The 25,360-nt window shown below is 32.1% G+C and overlaps 1 protein-coding gene across 1 annotated transcript in view; it reads left to right on the top strand.

Moving 5' to 3' along the window:
• LOC127734478 (uncharacterized) overlaps positions 1–24,937 on the top strand; it is a 33,783-nt gene extending 8,846 nt beyond the window's left edge. The window contains exons 2-15 of the mRNA XM_052244369.1: positions 5,714–5,932; positions 9,356–9,513; positions 10,772–11,989; positions 12,473–12,512; positions 12,869–12,996; positions 13,767–13,890; positions 15,445–15,521; positions 16,736–16,837; positions 17,891–18,000; positions 19,345–19,516; positions 20,437–20,534; positions 21,437–21,591; positions 23,424–23,553; positions 24,090–24,937. Of these exons, the coding sequence (XP_052100329.1) occupies positions 5,736–5,932; positions 9,356–9,513; positions 10,772–11,989; positions 12,473–12,512; positions 12,869–12,996; positions 13,767–13,890; positions 15,445–15,521; positions 16,736–16,837; positions 17,891–18,000; positions 19,345–19,516; positions 20,437–20,534; positions 21,437–21,591; positions 23,424–23,553; positions 24,090–24,116 (2,736 nt within the window). The 5' untranslated portion in view covers positions 5,714–5,735 and the 3' untranslated portion in view covers positions 24,117–24,937. The remainder of the gene's footprint in view (positions 1–5,713; positions 5,933–9,355; positions 9,514–10,771; positions 11,990–12,472; positions 12,513–12,868; positions 12,997–13,766; positions 13,891–15,444; positions 15,522–16,735; positions 16,838–17,890; positions 18,001–19,344; positions 19,517–20,436; positions 20,535–21,436; positions 21,592–23,423; positions 23,554–24,089) is intronic.
• Positions 24,938–25,360: the final 423 nt, after the last annotated feature.

Raw genomic sequence — 25,360 nt, 5'->3', positions numbered from 1 at the left:
CTGTGCAAAACATCTGGTTTGCTCATCTGTATTGTATAAATTTTTATTGTTGGAAGAGATATATGAAGCTTGGCTATTACGGTTTGCCCTATTCATTCTAATTAATCTATGAAATTTTTCTAATTCACAAGTTGTCTCCCTTTTACCAATTTTCATAGCGATTTGACTTCGCCATGAAGTCAGTCGGCTGGCGAGATTTAGCGATTTTCAAAGTTCTTTGGCGACTTAAATCGTCATTTCGCCGGCAAGATTATGGCCTGTTAAGACTCATGTTATTATGTACACAAACAGAATGATAAAATAAGTTACAATTCCACCCAAGGTAGCAATAACCTACTGCTTTTTATACGACCGCAAAAAAATTTTTGTGGTCGTATATTGGTATGACGTTGGCGTCGTCGTTGTCCAAAGACACATTAGTTTTCGCACTCTAACTTTAGTTTAAGTGAATGGATCTCAATGAAATTTTACCATAAGGTTCAATACCACAAAAGGAAGGTGGGGATTGATTTTGGGGGTTATGGTACCAACAGTTAATTAGGAATTAGGGGCCAAAAATAAGCATTTTTGTAACTTCCAGACATAACTTGTGTGTAAGTGTATGGATCTCTCTGACATTGTACCACAAGGTTCCATATCACAAAGGGAATGCAGGGATTGATTTTGGGGGTAATTGCCTCCAAATTTTAGGAATTAGGGTCCAAAAAGGGGCAAAAAACAAGCATTTTTCTAGTTTCATGACAATAACTTGTGTGTTAGTGTATGGATCTCTCTGACATTGTACCACAAGGTTCCATATCACAAAGGGAATGCTGGGATTGATTTTGGGGGTAATTGCCTCCAAATTTTAGGAATTATGGGCAAAAAACAAGCATTTTTCTAGTTTCATGACAATAACTTGTGTGTAAGAGTATGGATCTTTATGAAATTGTACTACAAGGTTCCATATCACAAAGGGAAAGCTGGAATTGAGTTTGGGGGTAATTGACCAAAAAGCTTAGGAAGAAGGGGCCAAAAAGGGACAAAAAATAAGCATTTTTCTAGTTTCCAGACAATAATTTGTGTTCAAGTGTATGGATCTCTCTGAAATAGTACTGCAAGGTACCATACCACAAAGGGAAGGCTGGGGTTGATTTTGGGGGTAATTCCCTCAAAATTTTAGGAATTAGGGGCCATAAACGGGCAAAAAACAAGCATTTTTTCTAGTTTCAGGACAATAACTTGTGTGTAAGTGTATGGATCTTTATGAAATTGTACTGCAAGGTTCCATATCACAAAGGGAAAGCTGGGTTTGAGTTTTGGGGTAATTGCCCTAAACGTTTAGGAATTTGGGGCCAAAAAGGGGCCAAAAAACAAGCTTTCTTCTAGTTTCCAGACAATAACTTGTGTTCAAGTGTATGGATCTCTCTGAAATTGTACTGCAAGGTACCATACCACAAAGGGAAGGCTGGGATTGAGTTTGGGGATGGTGAATCATAAGGGGGTTCAAAAAATTTTGGGAGGGATTTTTTTTTCCTTTTTTTTCTTTAGAATTTTCCATTTTAAATTGGTTATTTCTGATTTATATATGTTGTGTACAAGTTATCATTTTGTACAAATTATAGTTTGTACAAAAAAATTGTACAAATTATAATTTGTATTTTGACTTTGTACAAATTGTAATTTGTACAAAAAGTGCCTGTACAAATTACAATTTGTACAAAATTCGACTAAAATTCACTTATAACTTGTACAATAATTTATAGTATGGATTTTTTTTTTATAAAAAAGCATTTATACACACTTTATATTTTTTATTCAATGGCCACATAATCCTCATTTACAAAATACAAAAATACCCAGATGGAAACAGGAAATGTAATTGATACATGCATGCCTGTCAATTCTGATAGTACATTAGAAATTAGCCCCAGTGACAATTCTGATAGAATAATAAAAATTGGCCTCAGTGAAAATTCTGATAGTATAACAGAAATTGGCCCCAGTGACAATTCTGATGACACAGACGTTGAAACACCAATCATACGTGCCAGGAAGCGTGCACTGTCTGGCCAACAGATCCAAGCCGAATATCTAACAATGAAAACGAAACGGAAATGATCAGAACTTGCTGGTGGGGATAATGTCATTATACCAATTCCTTAGTATGATCGTGCCCCAACTGATCCTCGAAATATCTTATGTGTTATTATTGAATCTGGAGAATTTGGGTACCGCAATGGAACAGCTGACTGTAGGAATTTTAACATGATATTTGCTGAGAAATAAAAAAATGAAGTGCAATTCCCGATGCGATAATTTACTCACATGCTCAAACAAATAATACAGAACTATTCTTGTGTTTTGTAAATAAAGTTTAGTATGTGGTCATTGAATAAAAATTCCATAGTGTGTATCAATGTTATTTTTATAAAAAAATCCATACTGTAAATTATTGTACAAGTTATAAGTGAATTTTAGTCAAATTTTGTACAAATTGTAATTTGTACAAGCACTATTTGTACGCATTACAATTTGTACAAAGTCAAAATACAAATTATAATTTGTACAATTTTTTTGTACAAATTATAATTTGTACAAAATGATAACTTGTACACAACATATATAAAAGCAAATAATAATGATATGGTTTGAATAGGTAAATTAAAATTTTTTAAGTTCTTAGACCACTTTCATTCTGTGTCAGAAACCTATGCTGTGTCAAATATTTAATTACAATCCAAATTCAGTGCTGTATCAAGCTTGAATGTTGTGTCCATACTTGCCCCAACTGTTCAGGGTTCGACCTCTGCGGTCGTATCAAGCTGCGCCCCAGCGAAGCATTTTATTTTAAAATGACTTCCCTATTTCCCAAGATCCTTATAATTCACTTTTGGAGAGGATAAAATAAATTTTCACTCTGAACTCTGTAAAATTTGACGGACCTGAATTACCAGAATGTTTGATTTATATACAAATGTAATCTGGAAATTTGGGTCCATCAAATTTTACCGAGTTGGGTGCGATAATTTATTTTATACAAATACATCGTATGTGAGGTTTCCTATGCCTTATCTAGATATATCTTTTCACTTTCTTGCCTTTTACAAGGGTTCAATGTATACTGCCCTACAGGCCCAGCGAAATTTCACAAACTTTGGCTTTACTGAGTATGTTCAACCCATGGAAAATGGGACCACCTGGTAGCCCAAATAGTACAGATCTAGAAGTATCATCCGTTTAAATATGAGAACTACATTATTCATGGTATAAGTGGTATTAATTATTGTTTTGTCTATTACATAATTTGATTACTACGATACAGTATACCTAGCTAGGTAGCTTGCACTTTGGTGGTCATTAGAAGTATTCTTTTGTAGTTAAAAAAAGTCATTCCTGTATGTTGAAAGTGCCAGATGGCAACTTGATATAGTTTTGACGTTATACATACTATAAGTCTCTTTTAGGGTTGGCAAAAACATGGGTTTTATGAGGATTGCCCAGCCCAGTGGGAAATACTGGGAAAACACAGGTTTTACTGGGTTTTATTAGATAATACTCAGCAATACTGAATAAAATGAAATACTGGCCTGAATCTATAAGAGTATTCAGTGATCAATTACAAATGCAATGTATAAAAGTTATAAGACATACTGTTTTAATTTATAAGTTCACTTGTTTGAGACTATTATTATATAGTGTATACATTTGAGAAAGTATCTGTCCATTAACTCTAAGACATACATGAACATACATAGACAAATGTGAAAAGATTTCTCAATTAAGATTTAAAGCTATATATACTCCTAAAACATTTCAAATTGCCATTCTGTCTAAATTGGACAAACTGTTAACATGAATCCAAATAGTTCAATTTGTTTTTTTTAATGATATATATAACATATATTTAGAGTAAATAATTAATTATACATGTTATATGTAAGAAAATTAAATGACTATTCAACATTTTTGTTCGTGGCTACACAATTTTAGCAAATTTATCAAAAATGTACATGCACATCATTTATTAAGAACATGAAGAAGTATTTATTCTAATTATAACACAGATATTTAGCAATTGGATTGTATATACATGTACATTCAGTGTTTCCGCCTGCCCAAAATAGAAGGGTGGCCCGCCCTTGGTGCCCTTACCTCCGCCCTTCTGCCCTCCAAAGCAAAAATATGCCCCCCTCACAGCCTTTTGAAAATAAACTTTTCAAATTACATGCACATCAGTGTTTTCTGGGAAAAATTGTTACCTGATTGTGTAAAACACTAATTAACTGACAATGGCATCAAGTTAAATACCAAGGCTAGCCTTTGACAATTTTATCACCTCTGTTAATGATTGTTTACTGCTTATTAGGTGATTATAGATAATTGAACAAATACTAGTGAGCTAGCGTTACCCATTTGTAATGTTTATGTAAAGCATATACACCCGAAAAACTTTATTTAAGTAGGCATTAAATAAAAATAAAATGTTAAATAATTTTAAAGGCATACATTATACATAGTTTTGACTATATTTGGGGAAAAAAATGTATTAGTTTAATAACCCTGAGTGTGAAATTTACCGAAATTCGTATTTTGAACATAAACAAGATTGCACCACTTCCGGTTTAACTTCTTGGATTTATAATCCTCCTTACATAGGAGCACTTAACAAATGCTTTTATTCTTAATAATTATGGAGAGAAAAAAAGTAACTGTTTTAAACCTTCTGCAATGAATGAATTAATATGATATATTATCCTCTCCTGTATCACCATATATAAATCTCCTTACTTAGGAGCATTTTTGTGTGCACTTAAAAAATACTTTTTTGTAACAATTTAAATGAGAATAAGTAACTTTCAATAACATACACTTCATGTTTAAACAAGTAATTTAAATGTACATAATTGTATTGCATTAACAATTAAAATTTGCATGTATACCTCCATCTTTCAAAACTACTTGTTTAATTTTATAGACTATCAATAATAAAACATTGAAAATTCTGATGATTATTTTCTTTACCAAATGTACAAATTTGTTTAGATTAAAAGCATATGCCTTACTTCATGGTATGATAATATGATAAAAAATTCTTACTGGAACTATCAAGAACACAAGAATTTCTAAAAATGCTTAAAATACAACTATTGTCCTCCAGTTGAGCCTTGCAATATTCAAGGTCATTTACACTGTCCAACAGTGCCCTTATAATCTGGTTGATTGCAATTTGCCCTAAAGTGCCCTTTCAGACAACTAGCACCCTTCTTCCCTGAGATTCAAGCTGGAACACTGACATTGTAGCAATTAAACTTTACAATTCACTAATGACCTTCACTAAATTGCATTTACAAATTTTGGATAAATTAAAAAAAAACTTGGGAAATAAACAAGGTACATTTATCCAAAAATGTGAAACACTTATTCCTATTCTGCCTATATAGAATTATTGAAGAATAGGAAGAAATGATTTTTTGTCCTGAAAAAGACTATCAATCATGTCAATGTTTATCTGTATATAATGTGTATATTTTGCAATAATACTATGAAACTGCAATGTGTCATTACTATTCTGTGTAAAAATAACCTTAAAAATCATATTACCCAGTTTTGCCCAGTATTACCCATTTCTGGGAAAATTGACAACCCTGGTCTCTTTACACTGAAAGGCTAATTGCAATCATTTTTGATTGTATAATATATTAAATTAGTAATATTATTTTTTCATTTTCAGTATTTGACTACCTGAAATCATCATGTCAAATAAACCTAAACAAAGCCCAAACACACTGGGTTACACTAACACCACTTATAGAGAAAAGATGACACAGATGAGTGAACAGGAAAAGATCATTGAAGAAAAGAAGAGAAAAATTCTTGAAAAAATGAAGGCAGATGAAATAGCTGCAGTGACAAAAAATTCAACAGCAGCACCTACTTCTACACCTCCAGTGTAAGTTATGTTAAAAAATGTTTGCTGTTTAAATTATTTTCAATTTTCTTCTGTCCATCCAAGATGAACATATTATGTTATACTGTTGTCAACTGTCCATCCATCCACAAATCTCCTGATAATTTATTTAACTTGTGCTTTTTGTTTATTGAATCCTTACCAAATTTTCACACAGTGTTAGGTTATGAATGCTCTGTGAAGACTTTCTACCTTTTTAATATTTATCTTTTCTTTTTTTAAGAGTTCAGGGACTTTAGATAATGAAAAAATAGACCATTATTCATATCGTGCATATGTTTGATTATAACTCAATTTTGCTTTCACAAAATCACGTAAAATGTTTTTACTATGTCACATCTTATGAAAGTAAGCTCCCGTTTGATTTTGACCATTTTAGGTTGCAATTCTGTAAATACAGACAATGCAATTTCCCATAGGAACTCCCTTTGCGGCTAAAACTGTGACACTTTTACTATGAAGTTTTGTGAAAAATAATATCCCAGAACGGAAAGTTTATATGCACTACTATTTTATTCAAAGGTCAAAATATAGGGCTGTGCGGCATATTTTCAACATTTATATGCCCTGAACTTCTAAGAGTTTAAACTTATACTAAAATTCTATACTACCCTTACCTCCATTTTTGGACCTCCTAAGAATTAAAATTTAGCCGCTACCATGTTTATCTATACTGGTTACATTCCCAAGTGATGTCTCTATGAGATGAAACACAGAGATCATCAATGGGAACCAGTACGTTAACAAATTAACATACCTATGAATATTAAATATCTCCCCAAAAGAGGCGTGGTTTGAGAAACAGCTGTATTTACAAAGTGCAACCTATACAAACATTTATTCAAATAGAAAACTCTCTAAAAACACTTTTTCTCACAACAATACTTATTTATCAGAATTATAGCCTTAAAGAAATCACTGCATTTACTCTAAGTCTCCTTTTACAGTACATTTTATACCCCTACCCCTGTTTCAATTTTTTAAAGATTTTGAAAACAAGACTCTAATTATTGCCAGCTTACCCTATGTGCATGTTTTCTGACATGAACTGTCTAAAACCTGTTTGAAACTATTCTGATAACAAATTGAAAGCATTTTAGAATACTATAAATGTATTGTTTAGTAGTTAAGCATTCCAACATTCAAGATTATACAAAGTATCCAATCCTGCCTGTGTCTCCAGTCCACATCTTACTGTATGCCTATTTGTCAATGAAAGTTCACAATTTCTGCCTCAAATGGTCAGTTTAGAATTCTTGTCACAACAGTATCATCCCTAACCATATATCTAACATAAGTTAGTTAATATATGTCCTAGAAGTGTTTAAACAAAGGCATATTTGCAAAAGTTGTATTTATGAAGATATCAGTCTGGTGCATAAATTTACTAAAAGTTTGATTGAAATGACTGCTTACATCTGATTTTTGCATAACTTCCTAGCACAGTTATTGTTTACTTTATAAAAGACCTTTGAAATAAAAAAATCATAGCATTTACAAGTTAAATTATCTGTTTTATGACTCAGGGGTAGGCATTTTCCTCTGTTTTTTGCCCCTGGGGCCTCACATTTCCTAATTTTTTTCCCTGTTTCTAGCAATGTGAAATATTTACTACATATTTAGGATAGAACACACTATTGTAAGTTTTACTGAGGTCTTTTTGTAATTCTAGCTTGTACTTTTTTATGCCGCAGTCACAAAAAAGCACATTTAGGCGTTACGGCTTACTTTTGGGTTATCGACAGGACAAAAACACCCCACCAGAAATATTTAGGAAGGATCAATGAGTTGCAATTACTGCGAAGAGTAAATCTAAGCACTTCTAAACAATTTAAATTACAAATAGGCATATATTATGAATTTATTTTGAATTCAGGGCTTTAAGTAAACCATGCATACTGTAAACTGTGAATTTATGCTGAGTCATCATAGTTAAGGCCCAGGATTTTCTCAATCTTCATGAAATATTTATAAAACTTCATATTTGAGTTAAATTCTTTAAAATCTCTGAGATAAACCAGATTTTGTGAAATTCTGTATGTTCTATTTTTTAACCCTATATAGGTTGCAATTCTGTAAATACAGACAATGCAATTTCCCATAGGAACTCCCTTTGCGGCTAAAACTGTGACACTTTTATTATGAAGTTTCTTGAAAAATAATATCCCAGAACGGAAAGTTTATATGCACTACTATTTTATTCAAAGGTCAAAATATAGGGCTGTGCGGCATATTTTCAACATTTATATGCCCTGAACTTCTAAGAGTTTAAACTTATACTAAAATTCTATACTACCCTTACCTCCATTTTTGGACCTCCTAAGAATTAAAATTTAGCCGCTACCATGTTTATCTATACTGGTTACATTCCCAAGTGATGTCTCTATGAGATGAAACACAGAGATCATCAATGGGAACCAGTACGTTAACAAATTAACATACCTATGAATATTAAATATCTCCCCAAAAGAGGCGTGGTTTGAGAAACAGCTGTATTTACAAAGTGCAACCTTTAGATTAGTCTTATGAAACATTTTTTTAAAGGGATATATAGGACTTTAATCACCAAATAATAGGCAATTATTCATCACTCACAAAAACTTAAGTATGGCGTCAAGAATCCATACAAAGTTTGTACACACTTATTTGTTCATTGAATACTATTCTTATTAATATGTGGACAAGTGCATCATGTGTGTTATTAATATTTTGATGATATGATTTACATAAGAAGTGGTAGAAATGTAATCTTGGGGGAAAAGTCAGAGTACATGTCCTGTTATTTACAAATTAATAAAAATTATCACCTAACATTTGGTGCATATACAGTATCATTCTTAATCAATTAATGGAAGACGTCTTCTACATATCTACTATTGTGAGCATGTGTTTCTGGGTTGCAGCATTATTTTTACACCAAGAACACTTTTATGAAATATTGGCACCCGGCACTTACCTGTATCCAAAAAAATGATCATGCATGTCTTTCTTAATATTTAAACCATGTACATTTTCCAGTGTGAATACATGTAATTTAATATGAACTAGGCCTAGAACAATCAGATTTTAGTCACAAGCCAGTCAGAACAAAATCAGAAAGTGTACTGACATGCAAAATTTGAAATACTGTGGATTCATTTATTTTCGTGGATTGAAAAAAAAGTATGTATTTTTGTGGATATTGATTTCATGGTTTTGCCAAATATGTCTTAGTCTGTACACAACCCTTCAGTAAATGTATACTTTGATGAACATTTAAATTCTTGGTTTACCTTTACCCACGAAATCCACGAAATTATCCCACGTATAATAATGAATCCACAGTGTGGTTGCCATTGACAATCATTTTATTTAATTAGTTTGTTTATGCTTATGTTTATGATTTAAAAAGTATTAATTTTTTAGTACTGGAAAGAGGCCTGGGTTTCCAGCTAAGAAGTCAAAGTTTGGAACTCACCTCCCAGAAGTAAAGAAGGAACCTCAAAAGACTGCTGCTACTCCATTTTTTGTGAATGATGGAAACTTTATGGAAAGATTTAGACAAATGCAAGGGCTTGCATCAGGCATGTACTTACATGTTTAATCAACTTTATTTCTATTTCTAGACAATATTTGAATAGGCCCCTTTATGGTTAGTGTAGCCATGTTGAATAGGGGGCAGATTTTCAAAATGGAGGTAAAAATGCAGTTTTCTCCTCAGAAATTTCTTGTATCATCTTGGTAAACAGGGAATTATGTTATACTTCTTGTTTCCAGAAATTATAGCATCACATCCATAACACTATCTTTAAGAAACTCATTTCAGATAACATCACATTCTAGCAATATAGCATCACATAACCATGATGCTAAAAGGCCCTGGGGAGAACACTGAAAATGGTTTGAAAAATACGAGAAAACATCATTTAAACAGCACATTTGCTTGGAAACATGCATAGGATTTCCCATACTTTCATGACTTTCAAGCTATTTCCACCTCCATCCAAAAAATCTGCCCCTTATTCATTATGGCCAAAATAACCATGAAGTGGCCTATTTTAAAAAGAGATATCAATGAGAAAGCAACCCAAAAAACAGTAAAACCTGAATATGTTGATTAACTTGATAAAGGTTTAAACCAGAATATGCTGATTAACATGATAAAGGTTTAGATTTATGAAGTAAATAAAAAGGGCAAAGCAGATATTGTAAACAACAGTTAGAAAACACATAAATGTATAGAGATGTTTGTATGTCAGATAAATGTATAGAGATGTTTGTATGTTAGATAAATGTATAGAAAAACAGTAGAAGTTATTAAACCAGAAGTTACAGAAACCATGAAAAAATAACAATTGAAGGAAAAAGTATATATACATTTCGGGAAATCTAGTAACTATTAGTGCAAACAAGAAATTATTTGAAGTCTTTACATGCTATATTATAAGATTTATGTACTTTCATAGATTAAGTCAGAATGGTAAATATTTTGTGCTCTGCATACTGCACCCTAGCTACATGTAAAGCTACATGTTGTCCTTCAGAAAGATTAACCAAAAATTACTATTTATGGTCTGTTGTGATTATTAGATGCAAATTACAATGAATTATGTCTTTAATACATAGACAAATGTCAGATCTATTTTATTTGAAGATTAAAAATGCTACATGAAATATGCCTCAATGGAAAGGATTTTTTATTTTGTTCATCATATTCTGCAACTTTCCTCCTTATTTTCATAATTTTAGTACAGATTAACACAAGAACATTTTTGTGATTTATTTTTTCATGATTAATACAATTGATGCACAACTTAAATTTCTGCATTCTTGTTTTGTTAGCAAGTAGAATAACAGCTGCAACTGTAAAAGAGGAAAAGAAAGACAATGTAGAAAACCAAAAAGACAAAGACTCAGAACCAAAAAATCAGCTACAAGTTAATCCTTTAACAGCAAATCAACAGACAGCATTTGGTGAAAACTATCCACCACAGAACCCCCCTCCTAGACCACAAGTACCACTGGAACAACCACGTCAACTGAGACCTTTCCCACATGGAAGGCCTCCACCTCCTGCAAGACCACCTCCAGGACAGGCACCAAATCAACCACCACTCTTAATGACACACAATGTTGGTCCTCCAGGTCAAAGACCCAGGATGCCAATGCCACCAAGACCCTTAATGCAACAAAACTTAGAGCCACCTGTCAGTAGCCCAAATATTTCAGAGCCTCAACAACCAATACTACAGCAGCTACATCCTCTTAGACCTTTTCTACAACAGCCACCTAGCTCACAGCCAATGCCACTGATGGCACAACAAATATTGCCCCCTGGTCATAGACTACCTCCTCCACAACCACTAGGTCAGATGCCACATCAACCTCCTGGTACTGCCTCATTGCAATTACAGTCTCCTGATCAGATGCCACCTCAGCCTCATGGACAAATGCCACCACATTCTTTGATGCCACAAGGAATGCCACAAAGGCCACCTCCAAATATTCAACAGGGACCACCAAGACCACATATGTCTGTAATACCTGGTGGGCCACCACATCAAGGAGCATTGCCACCAAGACCACCTCCTCCATCCATGTTTCAAGGTCAGCAACATCCACAATTCCCCCCAGGAACTGAGTCTTTTCAACCAGGGCCACATCATCCTGGACTTCCTCGCCCAATGTTCTCTGCAGCTCCTCCACAACCAGGACAACCTCCAGTTATCAATTTTCAAAGTGCACCACCGCGTCCTCCACCACAACATCACGAGGACCCAGAGGAGTATGACCCATCAGAACCTACATCTCCTACATTGGAAAAACATAAAGGAAAACATCATGGATCTCATATTAACAATGGCAGTCAGGAAAAATTTGAATATGATGAATATGGAAATCTAATTGATAATGGTTCAGAACAATTATTTGATGATTATGGAAATCCCATAGACCAGAAATCAGGGATATTATTTGATGATTATGGGAATCCTATCAAAGTTAAAAGGGAATCTGTAGACGAATATGACCCATCAGTTCCAACAGAAGCAGACTCACCAGGTAGGGAAACATGCATATAAATTATTGAGATATCAGTGGTTTAATCATTATCAAGCAAAATGATTGAGTGAACCCACTTTTTTTCAAGGGGTATTGCCTACAGATGAAAGTGTAATATATTGAATGTAAAATTTTTCAGATTTATTATGGTAAATTAACTTATTTTTTTATATTTATTACTGTGATTGTTGATTCATACTGTCTAATTCAGTGACTAACAAATGTTACAATAGCTGTAAGTAAATTGAACTGAACAGATGCAAGATAATTAGTAAACACTTGTATGATTTAAGGTCTTAAAGTATTTTGATTTCTTGATTATGAAGGCTTTTGGATGCAATTATAAAAAAATATTGTCTGGTGTTGCAAGATTGTATGATTTACATTTTACATTTATTCTTCCATACACATATGTTTAATTTTTAAAAGATAGACTACTATTATAATAAGTTAATCATTTACATTATAACATTTATTTTACAGATAAAACATTATCTTTTCAAATGAAGAAAGAAAACACCAGGTATTAAGTTTGTTATATTGTAAAATTGTTGGTATATTAGAATATTAATATTGTAATTGACCTATATTATATACATTTCGATGCGGCAGTAACACTTTCAAAATTTAGCCAACAGTTTTCAGATTTGATATTTTTATGAAAGCTATTAAACTGAATTTTCACATAACTCTGATATTCAAAGTTTACATTTAGATATATACGTATGATTGAAAAATGTCAAACAACGGAAATCAATTTTAATTAAATTTTTTTAATGTATAGAATTTAACATTGTTTCAAAATGTGCTACACTTTCAAGCTGAAGCACTGGGTGCCATATCCACTTTCAATGATATTTATTCATTATAATTTTAAAGTCAATCTAAGAAACCATTGATAAAAGAAGAAGGTACAGGAGATGTTGGTAAATCATCCAGGAACCTGACCAATGTATTTGATACAGTAGAAGACAGAGGTGACACAGAGGACAAAAAGGAAACAGTAGGTATGTGTCATTATCATCCAGGTCAAATGTATCTTACTTAAAACACCTATTATTACACCAGTGTACACAGGACAAGGCCGGGAAAATGTAGGATTGCTTATTTATGACACAGCTAAAAAAAGCTAAAAGCTTCAAGAATTTAGTTGAAAACGCACCATACATATACAATAGGTTTATTATATACATGTATATATAAAAAATATAAAAATAAAGAGATATGGTATAATTGCCAATGAGAGAACTGTCCTCCAAAGTCCAAAAGCATCTATAGGTCATTGTACAGCCTTCAACAATGAGCAAAACCCATAATATATAGTCAGCAAAAAAAAGACCCAAAATTTCAAAATGTGAAACAATTCAAAAGATAAAACCTAATTCAAAGTCTAATTCATGACAAAACATTTACAGAAGAACATATATGACGGACAGAAACCAACAATAAACACAGAAAAAAAATTAGGTGGAAATGGCTTAACTAAACAGTACAAAAAACAACTAAAATAAAACGAAACTTGCATAACAGTTTGATTATTTCTGTGCAAAAAATACATAAAACATTACTATGCATCTTAATAAGAAATAAACTTCTATTAAAGGATTTTATATCAAAATTATATTGTGCAACATTACAACTAAACTTTGATACCATGGCAATAAGTGCTTGCTCTAAGTGTAGAAACTTGAGAACAAAAATAAAAAATTATGCTAGTTTTGCTGTTTGAATGCTAGTTCGACCCAGAGAACAAACGATTCTGATAGGCTGCTTCTAGTTTTTCCACCACAGGATCCTGTTACCACAGCAACCATTGATAAGTTTGCAGCTGATGTAGCAAAGGGAGGCCCAGAGGTGGAAGTGAAGGTTTTCTGCTCCAGTCGAAAGAATCCAGATTTTTGGTATGTTGCATTAAATAAATCTATGTTGCAAGATATTACAAAATTGAAAAATAAAAACATCTTAATAAACCATTACTACTATTACTATTGAAAAGAATTGTCATGAACTTCAGTTTCAAAGAAATACAGGTCCATATCAAGTTCATCTTGCTGATTTTAAAAAAACTAATGCAAGATAAAATTGATATCAAATAACAATGTCTTTGCTAGTTCATCCCATTGATCTTGCTTTCCATAAAAGCCAACATAGCTTAAGACACAGGGCTTCCAGATATTTGAGCCAGGCGGACATTTTTTGTCTTATCCCTATTCTAATCCCTTAAGACTTTGTAACAAAAGGCAGCCATGGTAATCAGTTGAGCATCATGTAAACAATGATTGACACAAAAACGATATTAAAATTGACTTTTGATATAAATTCATTGTTCTGACGTAAGCTGTTAAATTGAAAGTGCATCATTCGAAGTGTGCAGCATCAGCTTACTAATATCTGCCTTAGACTATTTGTGCAAAATTACGTTGTCAACAACTTCACTTTGTTTTTTAAAAACATTTTCCTTATACCGGATGTTGACTTGACAATGGTAAAACACGGACCAGAGACGGATATGTAAAATTTGTGTACGTTTACAAAGCACGATTGAGTTTAAGAAATACTTGAAATGAACATTAGATAGAGGTGTCAATGATAATTTTAACATTTTTGAACAATTTGGATGCATAATTGAATCTCACACCTATGCACATGTATCAGTTCAAACAACGTGGTACTGACAATTTTTCGCTTTAAACCTTTATTACTACCTTTTTAAATTTTTCTTCAAGTCATATTTTAATATACATATTTCTGATAATCTAAATCTTTTTGACTTAATCATTTAGATGCAAACCGCTGAAATTTAAGAAAATGACTTTATATAGACCGATCAATGTTTACCTGTCGCCTGAACAGATAAATTTCAGCTGTCAGACAACTAATTAACCTTGTTTGTAATAAGTGGGTATTAAAGTAGGGTTTGTTTTGGTAGTAATTACTCATCATGTCACTTTTATGACCGGAAATGTGTGGCTGTGTAAGGCAAAAGGTCAGGTCAAAAAGATCACATAAGCTTTAATCTTTTTTTCTGAATTATGTTAAAATGGCAAATCAATGTTATATGTCTGGTTCAGGCTTGGCACAACAAGTCAAAAATATGATTTACCGGTCAAGTCCGGACAATATAACTGTTTTGGAAGTCCTGCTTGGATGTTTTGCTCCTAATTTCACAGCTTAAAAAGTAACATAAATAAATTTGTGTTTTGTTCAGAATCCAACATTCATTAGCAATTTGTTTTCTAGAAAAAAAGTTTCAATCATATAGCTTTATCAGTTCTTGCATACAGACATGTCTAGGGAAATTTTGATTAACTTTCTGTTATTAAAGATAGCAGATTAGATAAGATCATTTGTGAGTTCAGAGTTAAGTCATTACATATAATGAGAATATAACTAGAAGTATGAATATAAGGGAAAATAGAATGTTGTGTTATTTATCATCTGATGTTGATTTGTAGGTTTTTGTATGAACAGAAAAGTGATGCATATAAATATTACAGATATAAAGTAATGGTGTTATCTGGAAAGTCATTTGGTGAGAATTACAATAAGATTCTGGGATTTTTAGTTTACTTTTCTGCAGAGAAAATGTTGCCTAATTCTAGAGGGGGTCTGTAGTAGATAAAAAACATTCTCTGATATATTGATACTGAGCTCATAAAAGTAAGGGTCTGTCTTGAGAGGTCTTATATGGCTGATACAACCAAGAAACAACAATATCACTGCCAGTCTTTTGAAAATAGTATATATAAAGAAATTGGTTCTTGCAGGGTTTTGAAAATAGATCCTGCAATCAATTGCAACATAATTTAGTTTTGTTTTAATGGATTACACAATTAAATCTAGACAATGTTCAAACGGCAGCACCTGTGCCTTGAATGTGATACCCTGCGCCTTTTTCATTGTTATCTTGGCTCCCTGTCCTTTTATTGAACAACCCTTCTTCCCCTTTTACAAATTTTTTTTTTCTAGTTTTGACCACTGAATAATTTCCAATTTGTCAGCAAATTTATAGGGGAGCCTAAATTAGCTTCACTTGACAGCTTGGTGTGTCAAAAATACCATAAACTAACTTCTGTTACCTCAGCCTAAGATAATATATTTGTATTTTACACTGCCAAAATGTAACTAAACAGAATTAATATTAAGGAAAGGAAAACGTCAATGTGACTGAATAATTGTCTTCACTGTGGTTTAATCTGATAAACAAAATTTCAATTCTATAGTTTTCTTTAGAAAAGTCATGCTACATATGTGTAATTCCTATTTGCCAAAAACATCATATTATCTGCAAAATTTCATAAACATATATGAAATTTGTCACATTTTTCTCAGCAAATACATGTCATAGCCTCTAGATATGTGGTATAGTTCATACGTTGACTTTATACTTTACTTGACATACTCACTGCAATTTATGGAATATAGACAAAGTTGAAAAAATATGTGATGTTTTATTACCAGTAGGTGGGATGGGGGTGGTGGTTTTATTTCTATATAAAAATAAAGAGATTTGGTATGATTACCGCTGAGACAACTATCAACCCGAGCTCTGTCTGTCCATCCAACAGTTCGTCCCATGAAATTAACTGCACATTTATCTCAGAAACTACAAATCAGAGCTGTTGGTATCAAGCTTCATGGCTCACAGCAAATCTTGTTTTGTTGTTGTATCCTGTTTTGGCTATTTAATATGGTACAGATGCCTTAATAACCTGATAAATTGAAAATTATTTGTGTGATTTTCAGAAGACAACAAAGAAGAAAATGTAAAACAGGAAAGTAAAGGAAAGAAGAGGAAAAGTAGATGGGGAGCAGAAGATGATATTGTTCCTCCTATTCTATCACACAGTAGGTTGTGGTATTAATGCATGACAAAGATTTCATCAAATTTTCAGTAATTATAATGAATACCATTTTATACACATAATTATATAAGGTATTCATGGTGATATCAAGAGAGGTCAAAACTGAGACTTTTTTATTAGTTTTCTTGTAAATCAAGATCCATGCCAAACATGATATTGTTATCAGTCTTAGTTGGTTCTTTATCATAAATTGAGATGCATACTCTAATATATAATATACAATGTTCTTCCCAGGTGGTTTAAGCTGTAAAATAATTCCAGTTCTGTTAATGCATTTGTATATGAAAACAGTTCTTTTTAAGTTTACTTTGATAAAACCAACATGACAGTACAAATATTACATCTTAGGAGAACTCTTTTAAATAGATGGAAACCTGAAACCTATTCTTCACACCTTAAATTTCATACTTTTCTCATGTATATGAATGACATCACTGTTTGATATAACATCATTATTTAGCATTGGTCTAAATATAGAAAGTAAACCATCAATTGGGATACTGTGTAGTTCATTCTGTTTAAGACCTCAACCTCTCTCTCTCACACACATATATATATATATATGAGTCAAGAAAACAATGGATAGGATTGCCAATGAATAACAATGCTACACTATCAGAAATAAATATTTTGGAAAACAAATGGTCTTTGTCAGTGTCCTGTCATTTGTTGTGATGAAATACTTAGAAATCAGTTTAACCAAATAGTGTCAAATACTCATATTTAGAACAAGAACATGTTGTATTTCAAAACAAAAGGTATTTATTTTAAGAAGCGAGTTGCAATTCAAAACAAAAGGTATTTATTTTAAGAAGCGAGTTGCAATTCAAAACAAAAGGTATTTATTTTAAGAAGCGAGTTGCAATTCAAAACAAAAGGTATTTATTTTAAGAAGCGAGTTGCAATTCAAAACAAAAGGTTTTCATTTTAAAGAGGCTTTAATATCAAATAAATTATGAGATCATATTTATTCAAAGAAAAATATCAGATTATCTTTATAACTAGTGTTGAATAACTAAAAGGATTTCTTTTACAGTACCTACACAGCATGCACCAACAGTGACTTTAGAAGACTTTGCTCGTCGTATGGTTGGTAGTTCTGAAATGACAGAAGAACAGCTGAAACAAATTAGAGAGCAACAGGAGGTATTGTTCTTGTTAAGATAAGAGTAATAAGATATAAAAATAAGGAGATGTGGTATGATTTTTCCAATGAGACAGCTACTAGTATTCATCAGATACATAAGTAAGAGGATGTAAGGAACTTTAGGGCCCTGTATAGAATTCAACAATGAGCAAAAGTAAAATTTAAAAGGTCAGGCATGACAGAGTGGAACAACTCAAAAGAGAAAATCAACAGCCTGATTGATGCTAAAAACAACAAACCAACAATAATGAGACAGACAGCAACCAACCCCAAATATTGAATTACAGGCTCCCGACTTTGGACAGACACAAATAGAATGTGTCAGGGTGAAATATGTTTGAGAGCTCAACCCCTTGTCCTAACCTGCCTTGTAACAGCACAATCTTATGACTGGTGAGAGCAAAGTCACAAATGTTAGTGAATTTCATTTTTGTAGAAATTAAATGGCAATTTTTGTCTCACCTCGATGAAGTAGGAAAAGGCTTAGATGGCTGTTTCTGGTGTCAGCTGCGGAGTCAACAATGTATAAGCTTGTGATTAGGTCAGTTTATGAGGAAACCACTACTAGTGGTAGGTCAGTGATATTTGGTATGCAGTTTTATTAGCATTTGCACATCTCATTTCCGTCGAGATTTTTTTACCCCACCCCTTATCAGTCATGGTTTAATGACTTTGAAACTTTTGCTTAATTTACATGTATTTTTTTAATTTGTGATTAGGTCAATCTAAGGGAGCCACTAATGATAGGTCAGTGATATTTAGTATGCAGATGTAAAAGCATTGGCACATCTCATTTCCTTGGAGATTGTTAGTCTTGGGCCCCTCCCCCCCAGTCATAGTCTATTGACTTTGAAACATTGGCTTAGTTTACTTATTAAAGTTTGTGATTACATCAGTTTAAGATTAACCACTTATGTTAAGATAGATTAACTGTATACCGCCATCTTGGATTGTAAAATAGTAGTTCTCAATAGGTCTAGTTCTTTGCTTATAATTAGTTTAAAGAGAACCACTTATAATTAGTCAATGGTATTTGGTATGCAGTTTTATAAGCATTGGCATTTCTGATTTCTGTGGAAGGTTTTGCCTTGCACTTTCAGTCATGGTGCATTGACTTTGAAGGTTTTGCATAATTAACATGTATAAAGATTGCCATTTAGAATTCAAAATTCAACATTTGCATTTTACTATAAAAATTACAAAATGGCGAGACATTTCTCCAAGTGTAAACAGTTTACTTTTTATGCAAGAAATCAAATGCTCATATTTTTGATATACTTCCATGCAAGACATTGTCTAATGAGGTAGTTCTTTAGTGTGTTTTTCTTTCTATTTTATGATAGATGAATATGATGTATCAGTTAATTATTGCTCAGAAGAAAGCTCAGGAGGCAGCCTTGGCTGATGCACAAGGATTGAAAGCTGCTCAGAAATATGAATATGATTCTGATGAAGACATAGAAGGTGGAACATGGGAACATAAACAGAGAACATCTGAAATGCTGGCTACTAGAGGTCAGTATTTTTTGTTTTTTGACAACACACAAATACTTCTTTCAGCAATTGATTGTCCTCAACCTACAACATGTACAATGTACATTCAAATCTTCATGTTCAGAACTTTTTCCATTTCAATGATTGCATTTTGTATTTGTTTATTTTTATATTGCAAAACACTGAGAGAAAGTAGACTAAAGTTTGCTCTTTAATAGAATAGTTAACATTATGTTTGCTCATAACTTTGTTGACATCTTTGACACAGTTTGTGTAACTTCAGATTTTGAATGCAGTATTTATGTATTTATCAGGGCTTATTTCAATTATTAGATTAAGCCAAACCTGTGACTTGGTACAATTGTTTCTTGATAAGTGTTCAGTGGACCTGTGATCAATCATGATATCGAGGAGCCACAGTAATCAATGTTCAAAAAATAGCTTTTAGTATAAGACTTTTTGCATCTGGTTGTTTAAAATAAATCATATGAGCTAATGCATCAAATTAGATTCATAAGCTCATCATAATACAGCTTAAACAAAATGTATAGGATTAAAAGTACATAAGCTGAAAATAGAATGATCCTGGCTACGTAGATTTGTTGAGGCATCATAAAAATTTATTATTATTTGCAAACACAGTGTATTTTTCTATGTCAAATATATTATTTTTCTCAATGTAGTTGTTAAAAGCATGATGCCAGACAATTTAATTTGAGTTTCAACCGTTGTCGACAGCATCATAAAATTGAGAATGGAAATGGGGAATGTGTCAAAGAGACAACAACCCGACCATAGAACAGACAACAGCAGAAGGTCACCAACAGGTCTTCAATGCAGCAACTGTTTTCATGACTGTTTTCTATTTAGTGTTTAAACAGAAAATAGAGATATACACATAGAATTGGTTAATTGATAGCTTCTTATATATCTACTTTCAGAATGGGCAGATAAGTTAACAGAATCTAACAAAGGAAAACATTTTATTGGTGATTTCTTGCCACCAGATGAACTAGAAAGGTTCATGGAAACTTACAAGGTATGATATAATACAGATTTATTAAGGTTGTTAATTTGATGAGGAAAACTGAAAAGCTATCTTTCTTCTTAAGTTTATATACTACTGCTGTAAATATAACAGCAAATCAGAGACTATGTTTGTTTGGAAGTACAGAATGATGGAAGGATGTTAATTGTTGAAAGGTAATGTTATCAAAATTTTAACTGATTATCTGTCGGAAGGACCGAATATCTAATACCAAAAACTTTAACTGCTTAATTGGACCTTACTTATTTCAATTTTAATAGATTTCATAAGCTGATCAAAGTTTACAATCGAGTTCATTATTTCACTTTAACTTAATATTGTGTGTAGGTAAATGTAAAAATGTCAATCATCAACATCCAAGTCTTGGTTATATTCCTAAACGAAATTCTGATCCAAACACTGTAAAATGCAATTTAGGGTATACTGGGTGTACTAGTAACATGCAGACATCAACAAGAGAAAATGATCTAGGAATTAATGTCATGTTAAACTCAATATATCGTATCAAATAAGCATGCATTAGTAAAGTTCTGCAAACATTGTCTTTGAACATCAACTTTAATACTGGTTAAGCTATTTATCTTTTCAAAAATTATCTGAATAACCGGTTAAGTGAAAATGTTCAAATTGTCAACAGAAGTGAAAAGGTTGTGTGGATGAAAAAAAAGGTCCCAATAATTGTTAAATTTCAGAATGGCAAAAAGAGCGACAATTATACCACCATATCCCCTGGCCACTGAAAGGTTGACAGGGATAAAAATACATATAATATTTGTTTTATTTAATTTCTCTAGATAATAACTCTTATTCTCATTTGAACCTAGAGCTGTGAAACAGTCATGTCCATTTGAGTCAATAATCTCTAAATATGTACTTTAATACAAATATTTAAGGCATTGAAAGACGGAAGAGAGCCAGATTTCTCTGACTACAAGGAATTTAAATTGACCTGTGAAAATGTAGGGTACAAGATGTTGGAGAAGTTAGGATGGAAAGAAGGAGAAGGATTAGGACAAGAAAGTCAAGGCATTGTTGATCCTGTTAATAAGTAAGTATTTTCTGTAGCTCTTTACAGTATAAATCAATGAGACAGTAACACAACAGCACAAAAAATAAGTTATCTAGAGACCAACATATTGTATTCAGCAATAAACTCTAAATGTCGAGACTAAATTGCCCAGAGTCTACAAAAGTTGTGAATAAATCAAAGACGATCAAAAATCTGCTGTCATCACTTAATTCTGTGAAGGACAAAAAACACTACAATGTAACAAAAGACAACTACTGACGAAGTATGTGGCAGAGATATAGTAACTATTTTTAGCATTAGTTCATGTGTACCTTGTATGTGTTTTTCTATATCTAGGAATTTCAAAGTGGAAGTGGATTATTTAAAAATTGATTGCTTCTTTTTATAATTTCATTGGGGTGTAGATGCATTATTTTAACATTGTCATGGATAGCATGTGCAGTCATAGCTGTTGTATTTTATACGGAAATAAGATATGATATTGGAGTGCCTCACGATAGTTGTCAGCCAATCAAAATTATGGATTTTAATGAAACATACATTTAATGTGATGTAATTATCATTTAATCAGTCTATTATTACAATTTATTATACTTCTCGTAAAAATGCAATATTTTGATTGGCTTTAATATACATGGGTGTTAATTTACTCTATTCTATGGTAAAATACTCTATTACCCTTCACGGAGACGCTTGATCAAGTGTGCGCTTTATTAAATACAACTCTATCCTATGGCAAATACTCTATTACCCTTAACGGAGACGCTTGATCAAGCGTGCGCTTTATTAAATACAGATGGTTGTTATGTACAAGACGTCATAGTTTATTACTTTGAATTTGAAATTTAATCGACAGTAATAACAGAACATTCAGTATAATAAATTAAATAACACATATCTGAGCTTCGCCTCAGTTGACAATGTTTTCTGGGGGTAACAATCTGCTCTATCACCCTCTCAGCTATGTGTTATTTATATAATAGTATCATTATTTTAAAGATTTTTTTAGGGTGATTTTCATGTTAGGAACAAGATAATTGGATGGTAAATTAAAATTCATCTAGGCAACATAATATTTAAAAAATACCAGTTTTCATTTGAATGCTATAATGCAGAATTCACCTTAAATTTTGCATCACTAAATCTACTTTTTTTAAAGTAAAAATAAAACATATTTTTGAATGTCTGTATGTTTGTTCTGAAAGTAAAAGTATGATTCTGTTTAAGTAATCCAATTTTCTATAAACATCTAAATTGTTATTTCTATCATGGTGTATATGATATTTAAATTTATTATACTTCATGTCAAAATGCCAGATTTTGATTGGTTAATACAAGGGTGATAATTTACTCTATCATATGGCTAAGCAATTTTTTGAATGTCACCCTCTTGTGCGGACCAATCAAAAATTGATAATTGAAAGGACAATAAATGAATTCATCAGTAATTTTAAAGACTACATTTCAGACCTTTTTTCGTAGACTGTGAACATAAAAAAAATACATCTTGCATCAATTTTGTTGTTTATCTAATAGTTGCAACATTTTAATATACATGATGTCAAAGTTAATTACTTGCAATTTACAATTTATAGGACAAAAATGACAATGTTCATTATAATCAGTTATGACACATAGCGGAGAAGGTGATAGAGAAGATTGTTACCCCTCGAAAAAACATTGTCAACTTTGGCTCTTCTTAACAAATGTACAGATTTCAATAAAATATGAAAGTTTAAATTTAAATAAAAAAACAGAATTTTATATTTTCTTGTCCATATACCTAAACTGAGACAGTTTTAAAGGGGAAAATGTCCATGACATAAAATGTATTTTTATGGTGTTTTCAGGGGGAATGTATCCGTAGAAGGCAGAGGTTTAGGTATAGAAAGACCAGCAGAACTTGGAGCAGAAGATGATGAATTTGATGCTTACAGGAAGAGAATGATGTTAGCATACAGATTCAGGCCTAATCCATTGGTATGTTTATTAGTCTGTAAACCAATCGGTATATAGAGTTGATAGTGAATGATAAAGTATGATGAAACTTTTAACTATCTGTTTGTGTTGTTGTTCACTCTCAGCCACTTTCAAATTCTTCAATTTACATCTCCTTTGTACGAATTAAAAATACAAAGTTTTAATGAAGATCTCATGAATGCTTCAGTATCTATGTTGGATAAAAGGAGATTTGGGTATACACCAATGAGACAGCAACCACTCCAAAAGATAACACATGGAGAGGTCAACATGGGGTCTTCCACAATAGAAAATTGTTTATTCAATAAGTCAAGCTTATATGTTCTTCTAAATTTTATTATAGTAGGTTTCTTACTTTAAAAACTGCACATTTATTCACCAAAGACAAATTGTAACAGACATAGAGATTTTCATTATTAAAACTTTTCTTGCTGGTTGAACAACCTACAGGTAAATTGATACAAAATGAACACAAGAGTGTATATATTTATCTGGTTTTTTTTTCATCTTATTACAATACAGTTTTTTTTTTCCAGAACAACCCAAGAAGACCATACTATTAGTGAATGAAGACAATGAAGATGAAAGACAAAGTTAATATACAGACAAAAATGAAAAATATATGTAGACAATTACTGTGATTATTGTAAGCCTCTATAAAACAAAAGTGGCTTACCCATCTACAAAGCAGTCAAATGTATCCATGCAACTAAGAATTTTGGCTATGCTTTGGTAAACTCGTAAAACCAATAATCGAATAATATTTTTATGAAATCTTAAGTTATGATTTCACCCTGAAGATTTTGTGTGATGTGTGTCCAAAATTGGGGAAATTCCTGTTTTGAAAGTTCTTCAGTGTCCGATGATTTCGTGCATGTCTTCTGATAAAAGTTCATATTGGAAAGATTTTACCAAATTCTGTTCAGTTTGAACAAAACAGACAACTCAGAATGCAGAGCAAAATTTATTTCATTTTGATAAAATTTGCCTTAAAATGAAACAAATTTATTTGAAAATGTCATAATTTTATTGGAAGATTGTTAAATATGGGGTTGCTTTTTATAAATTTATATTAATTTTAACCTATTTTGTCCCTTTGGAAGACTAAAACAATTACAAAAATATTCTATTTATTTTACATTGCGGATATGAAAAAATCAGGTAATGACCAAACTCACTGGTCTGTGCTGACACATGGGATTCCACTTTACTTCAATATTTCAGTATTGAGAATGGCTATGTTGTTTTCAAATAATTTTTTTGGAGGTAATGCGATAAAAATGTCATATAAGTGAAAAAATTCAAAAGATTAGGTTTGCAGTCTTGATTTTTGAAATTGTGGTTGTGATTATGTCCTCTATTGAAGCAACATTAAACAATTAAGTGCCAATCTGCCTAAGAATCAGGCAGTGGTGAAAACATGACAAACAAAAACCCACTCAGGTTGACATTAATTTTTGTTCAAAATGTATAATGGTGCATGAATATAACATTCGTTTCCTTGTCCTGTTCTGGTAATTCAAGATATAATTTGGTTGAAATGCACTAGAAATGAAAAATTAAGGGGAGCTAACTCCGTAATTTGCTATCATTCTAACCAAAATTTATCTAGAGATTTCTCGGATTACCAAACACGCAAAAACGAAAGACCTACTATTTCTAACTCAGGATGAGGGTTACTTCAAAATAGGATGGTTAGGTCGGTGGGTTTTTTTCGGCCATGTTTTGATTTTTTTCAAAATTGCCTGATTCTTACAAAGACTGGCACTTAAATGGATACATTTGATTTATGCAGACATTTTTTGGG

The sequence above is a fragment of the Mytilus californianus genome, unplaced genomic scaffold (genome assembly GCF_021869535.1).
Source record: "Mytilus californianus isolate M0D057914Y unplaced genomic scaffold, xbMytCali1.0.p SCAF_3, whole genome shotgun sequence".
In the NCBI taxonomy this organism is placed as follows: Eukaryota; Metazoa; Mollusca; class Bivalvia; order Mytilida; family Mytilidae; genus Mytilus; species Mytilus californianus.
Note: the sequence above shows the minus strand (reverse complement) of the source record. Positions and strands in the feature narration are given on the sequence as shown.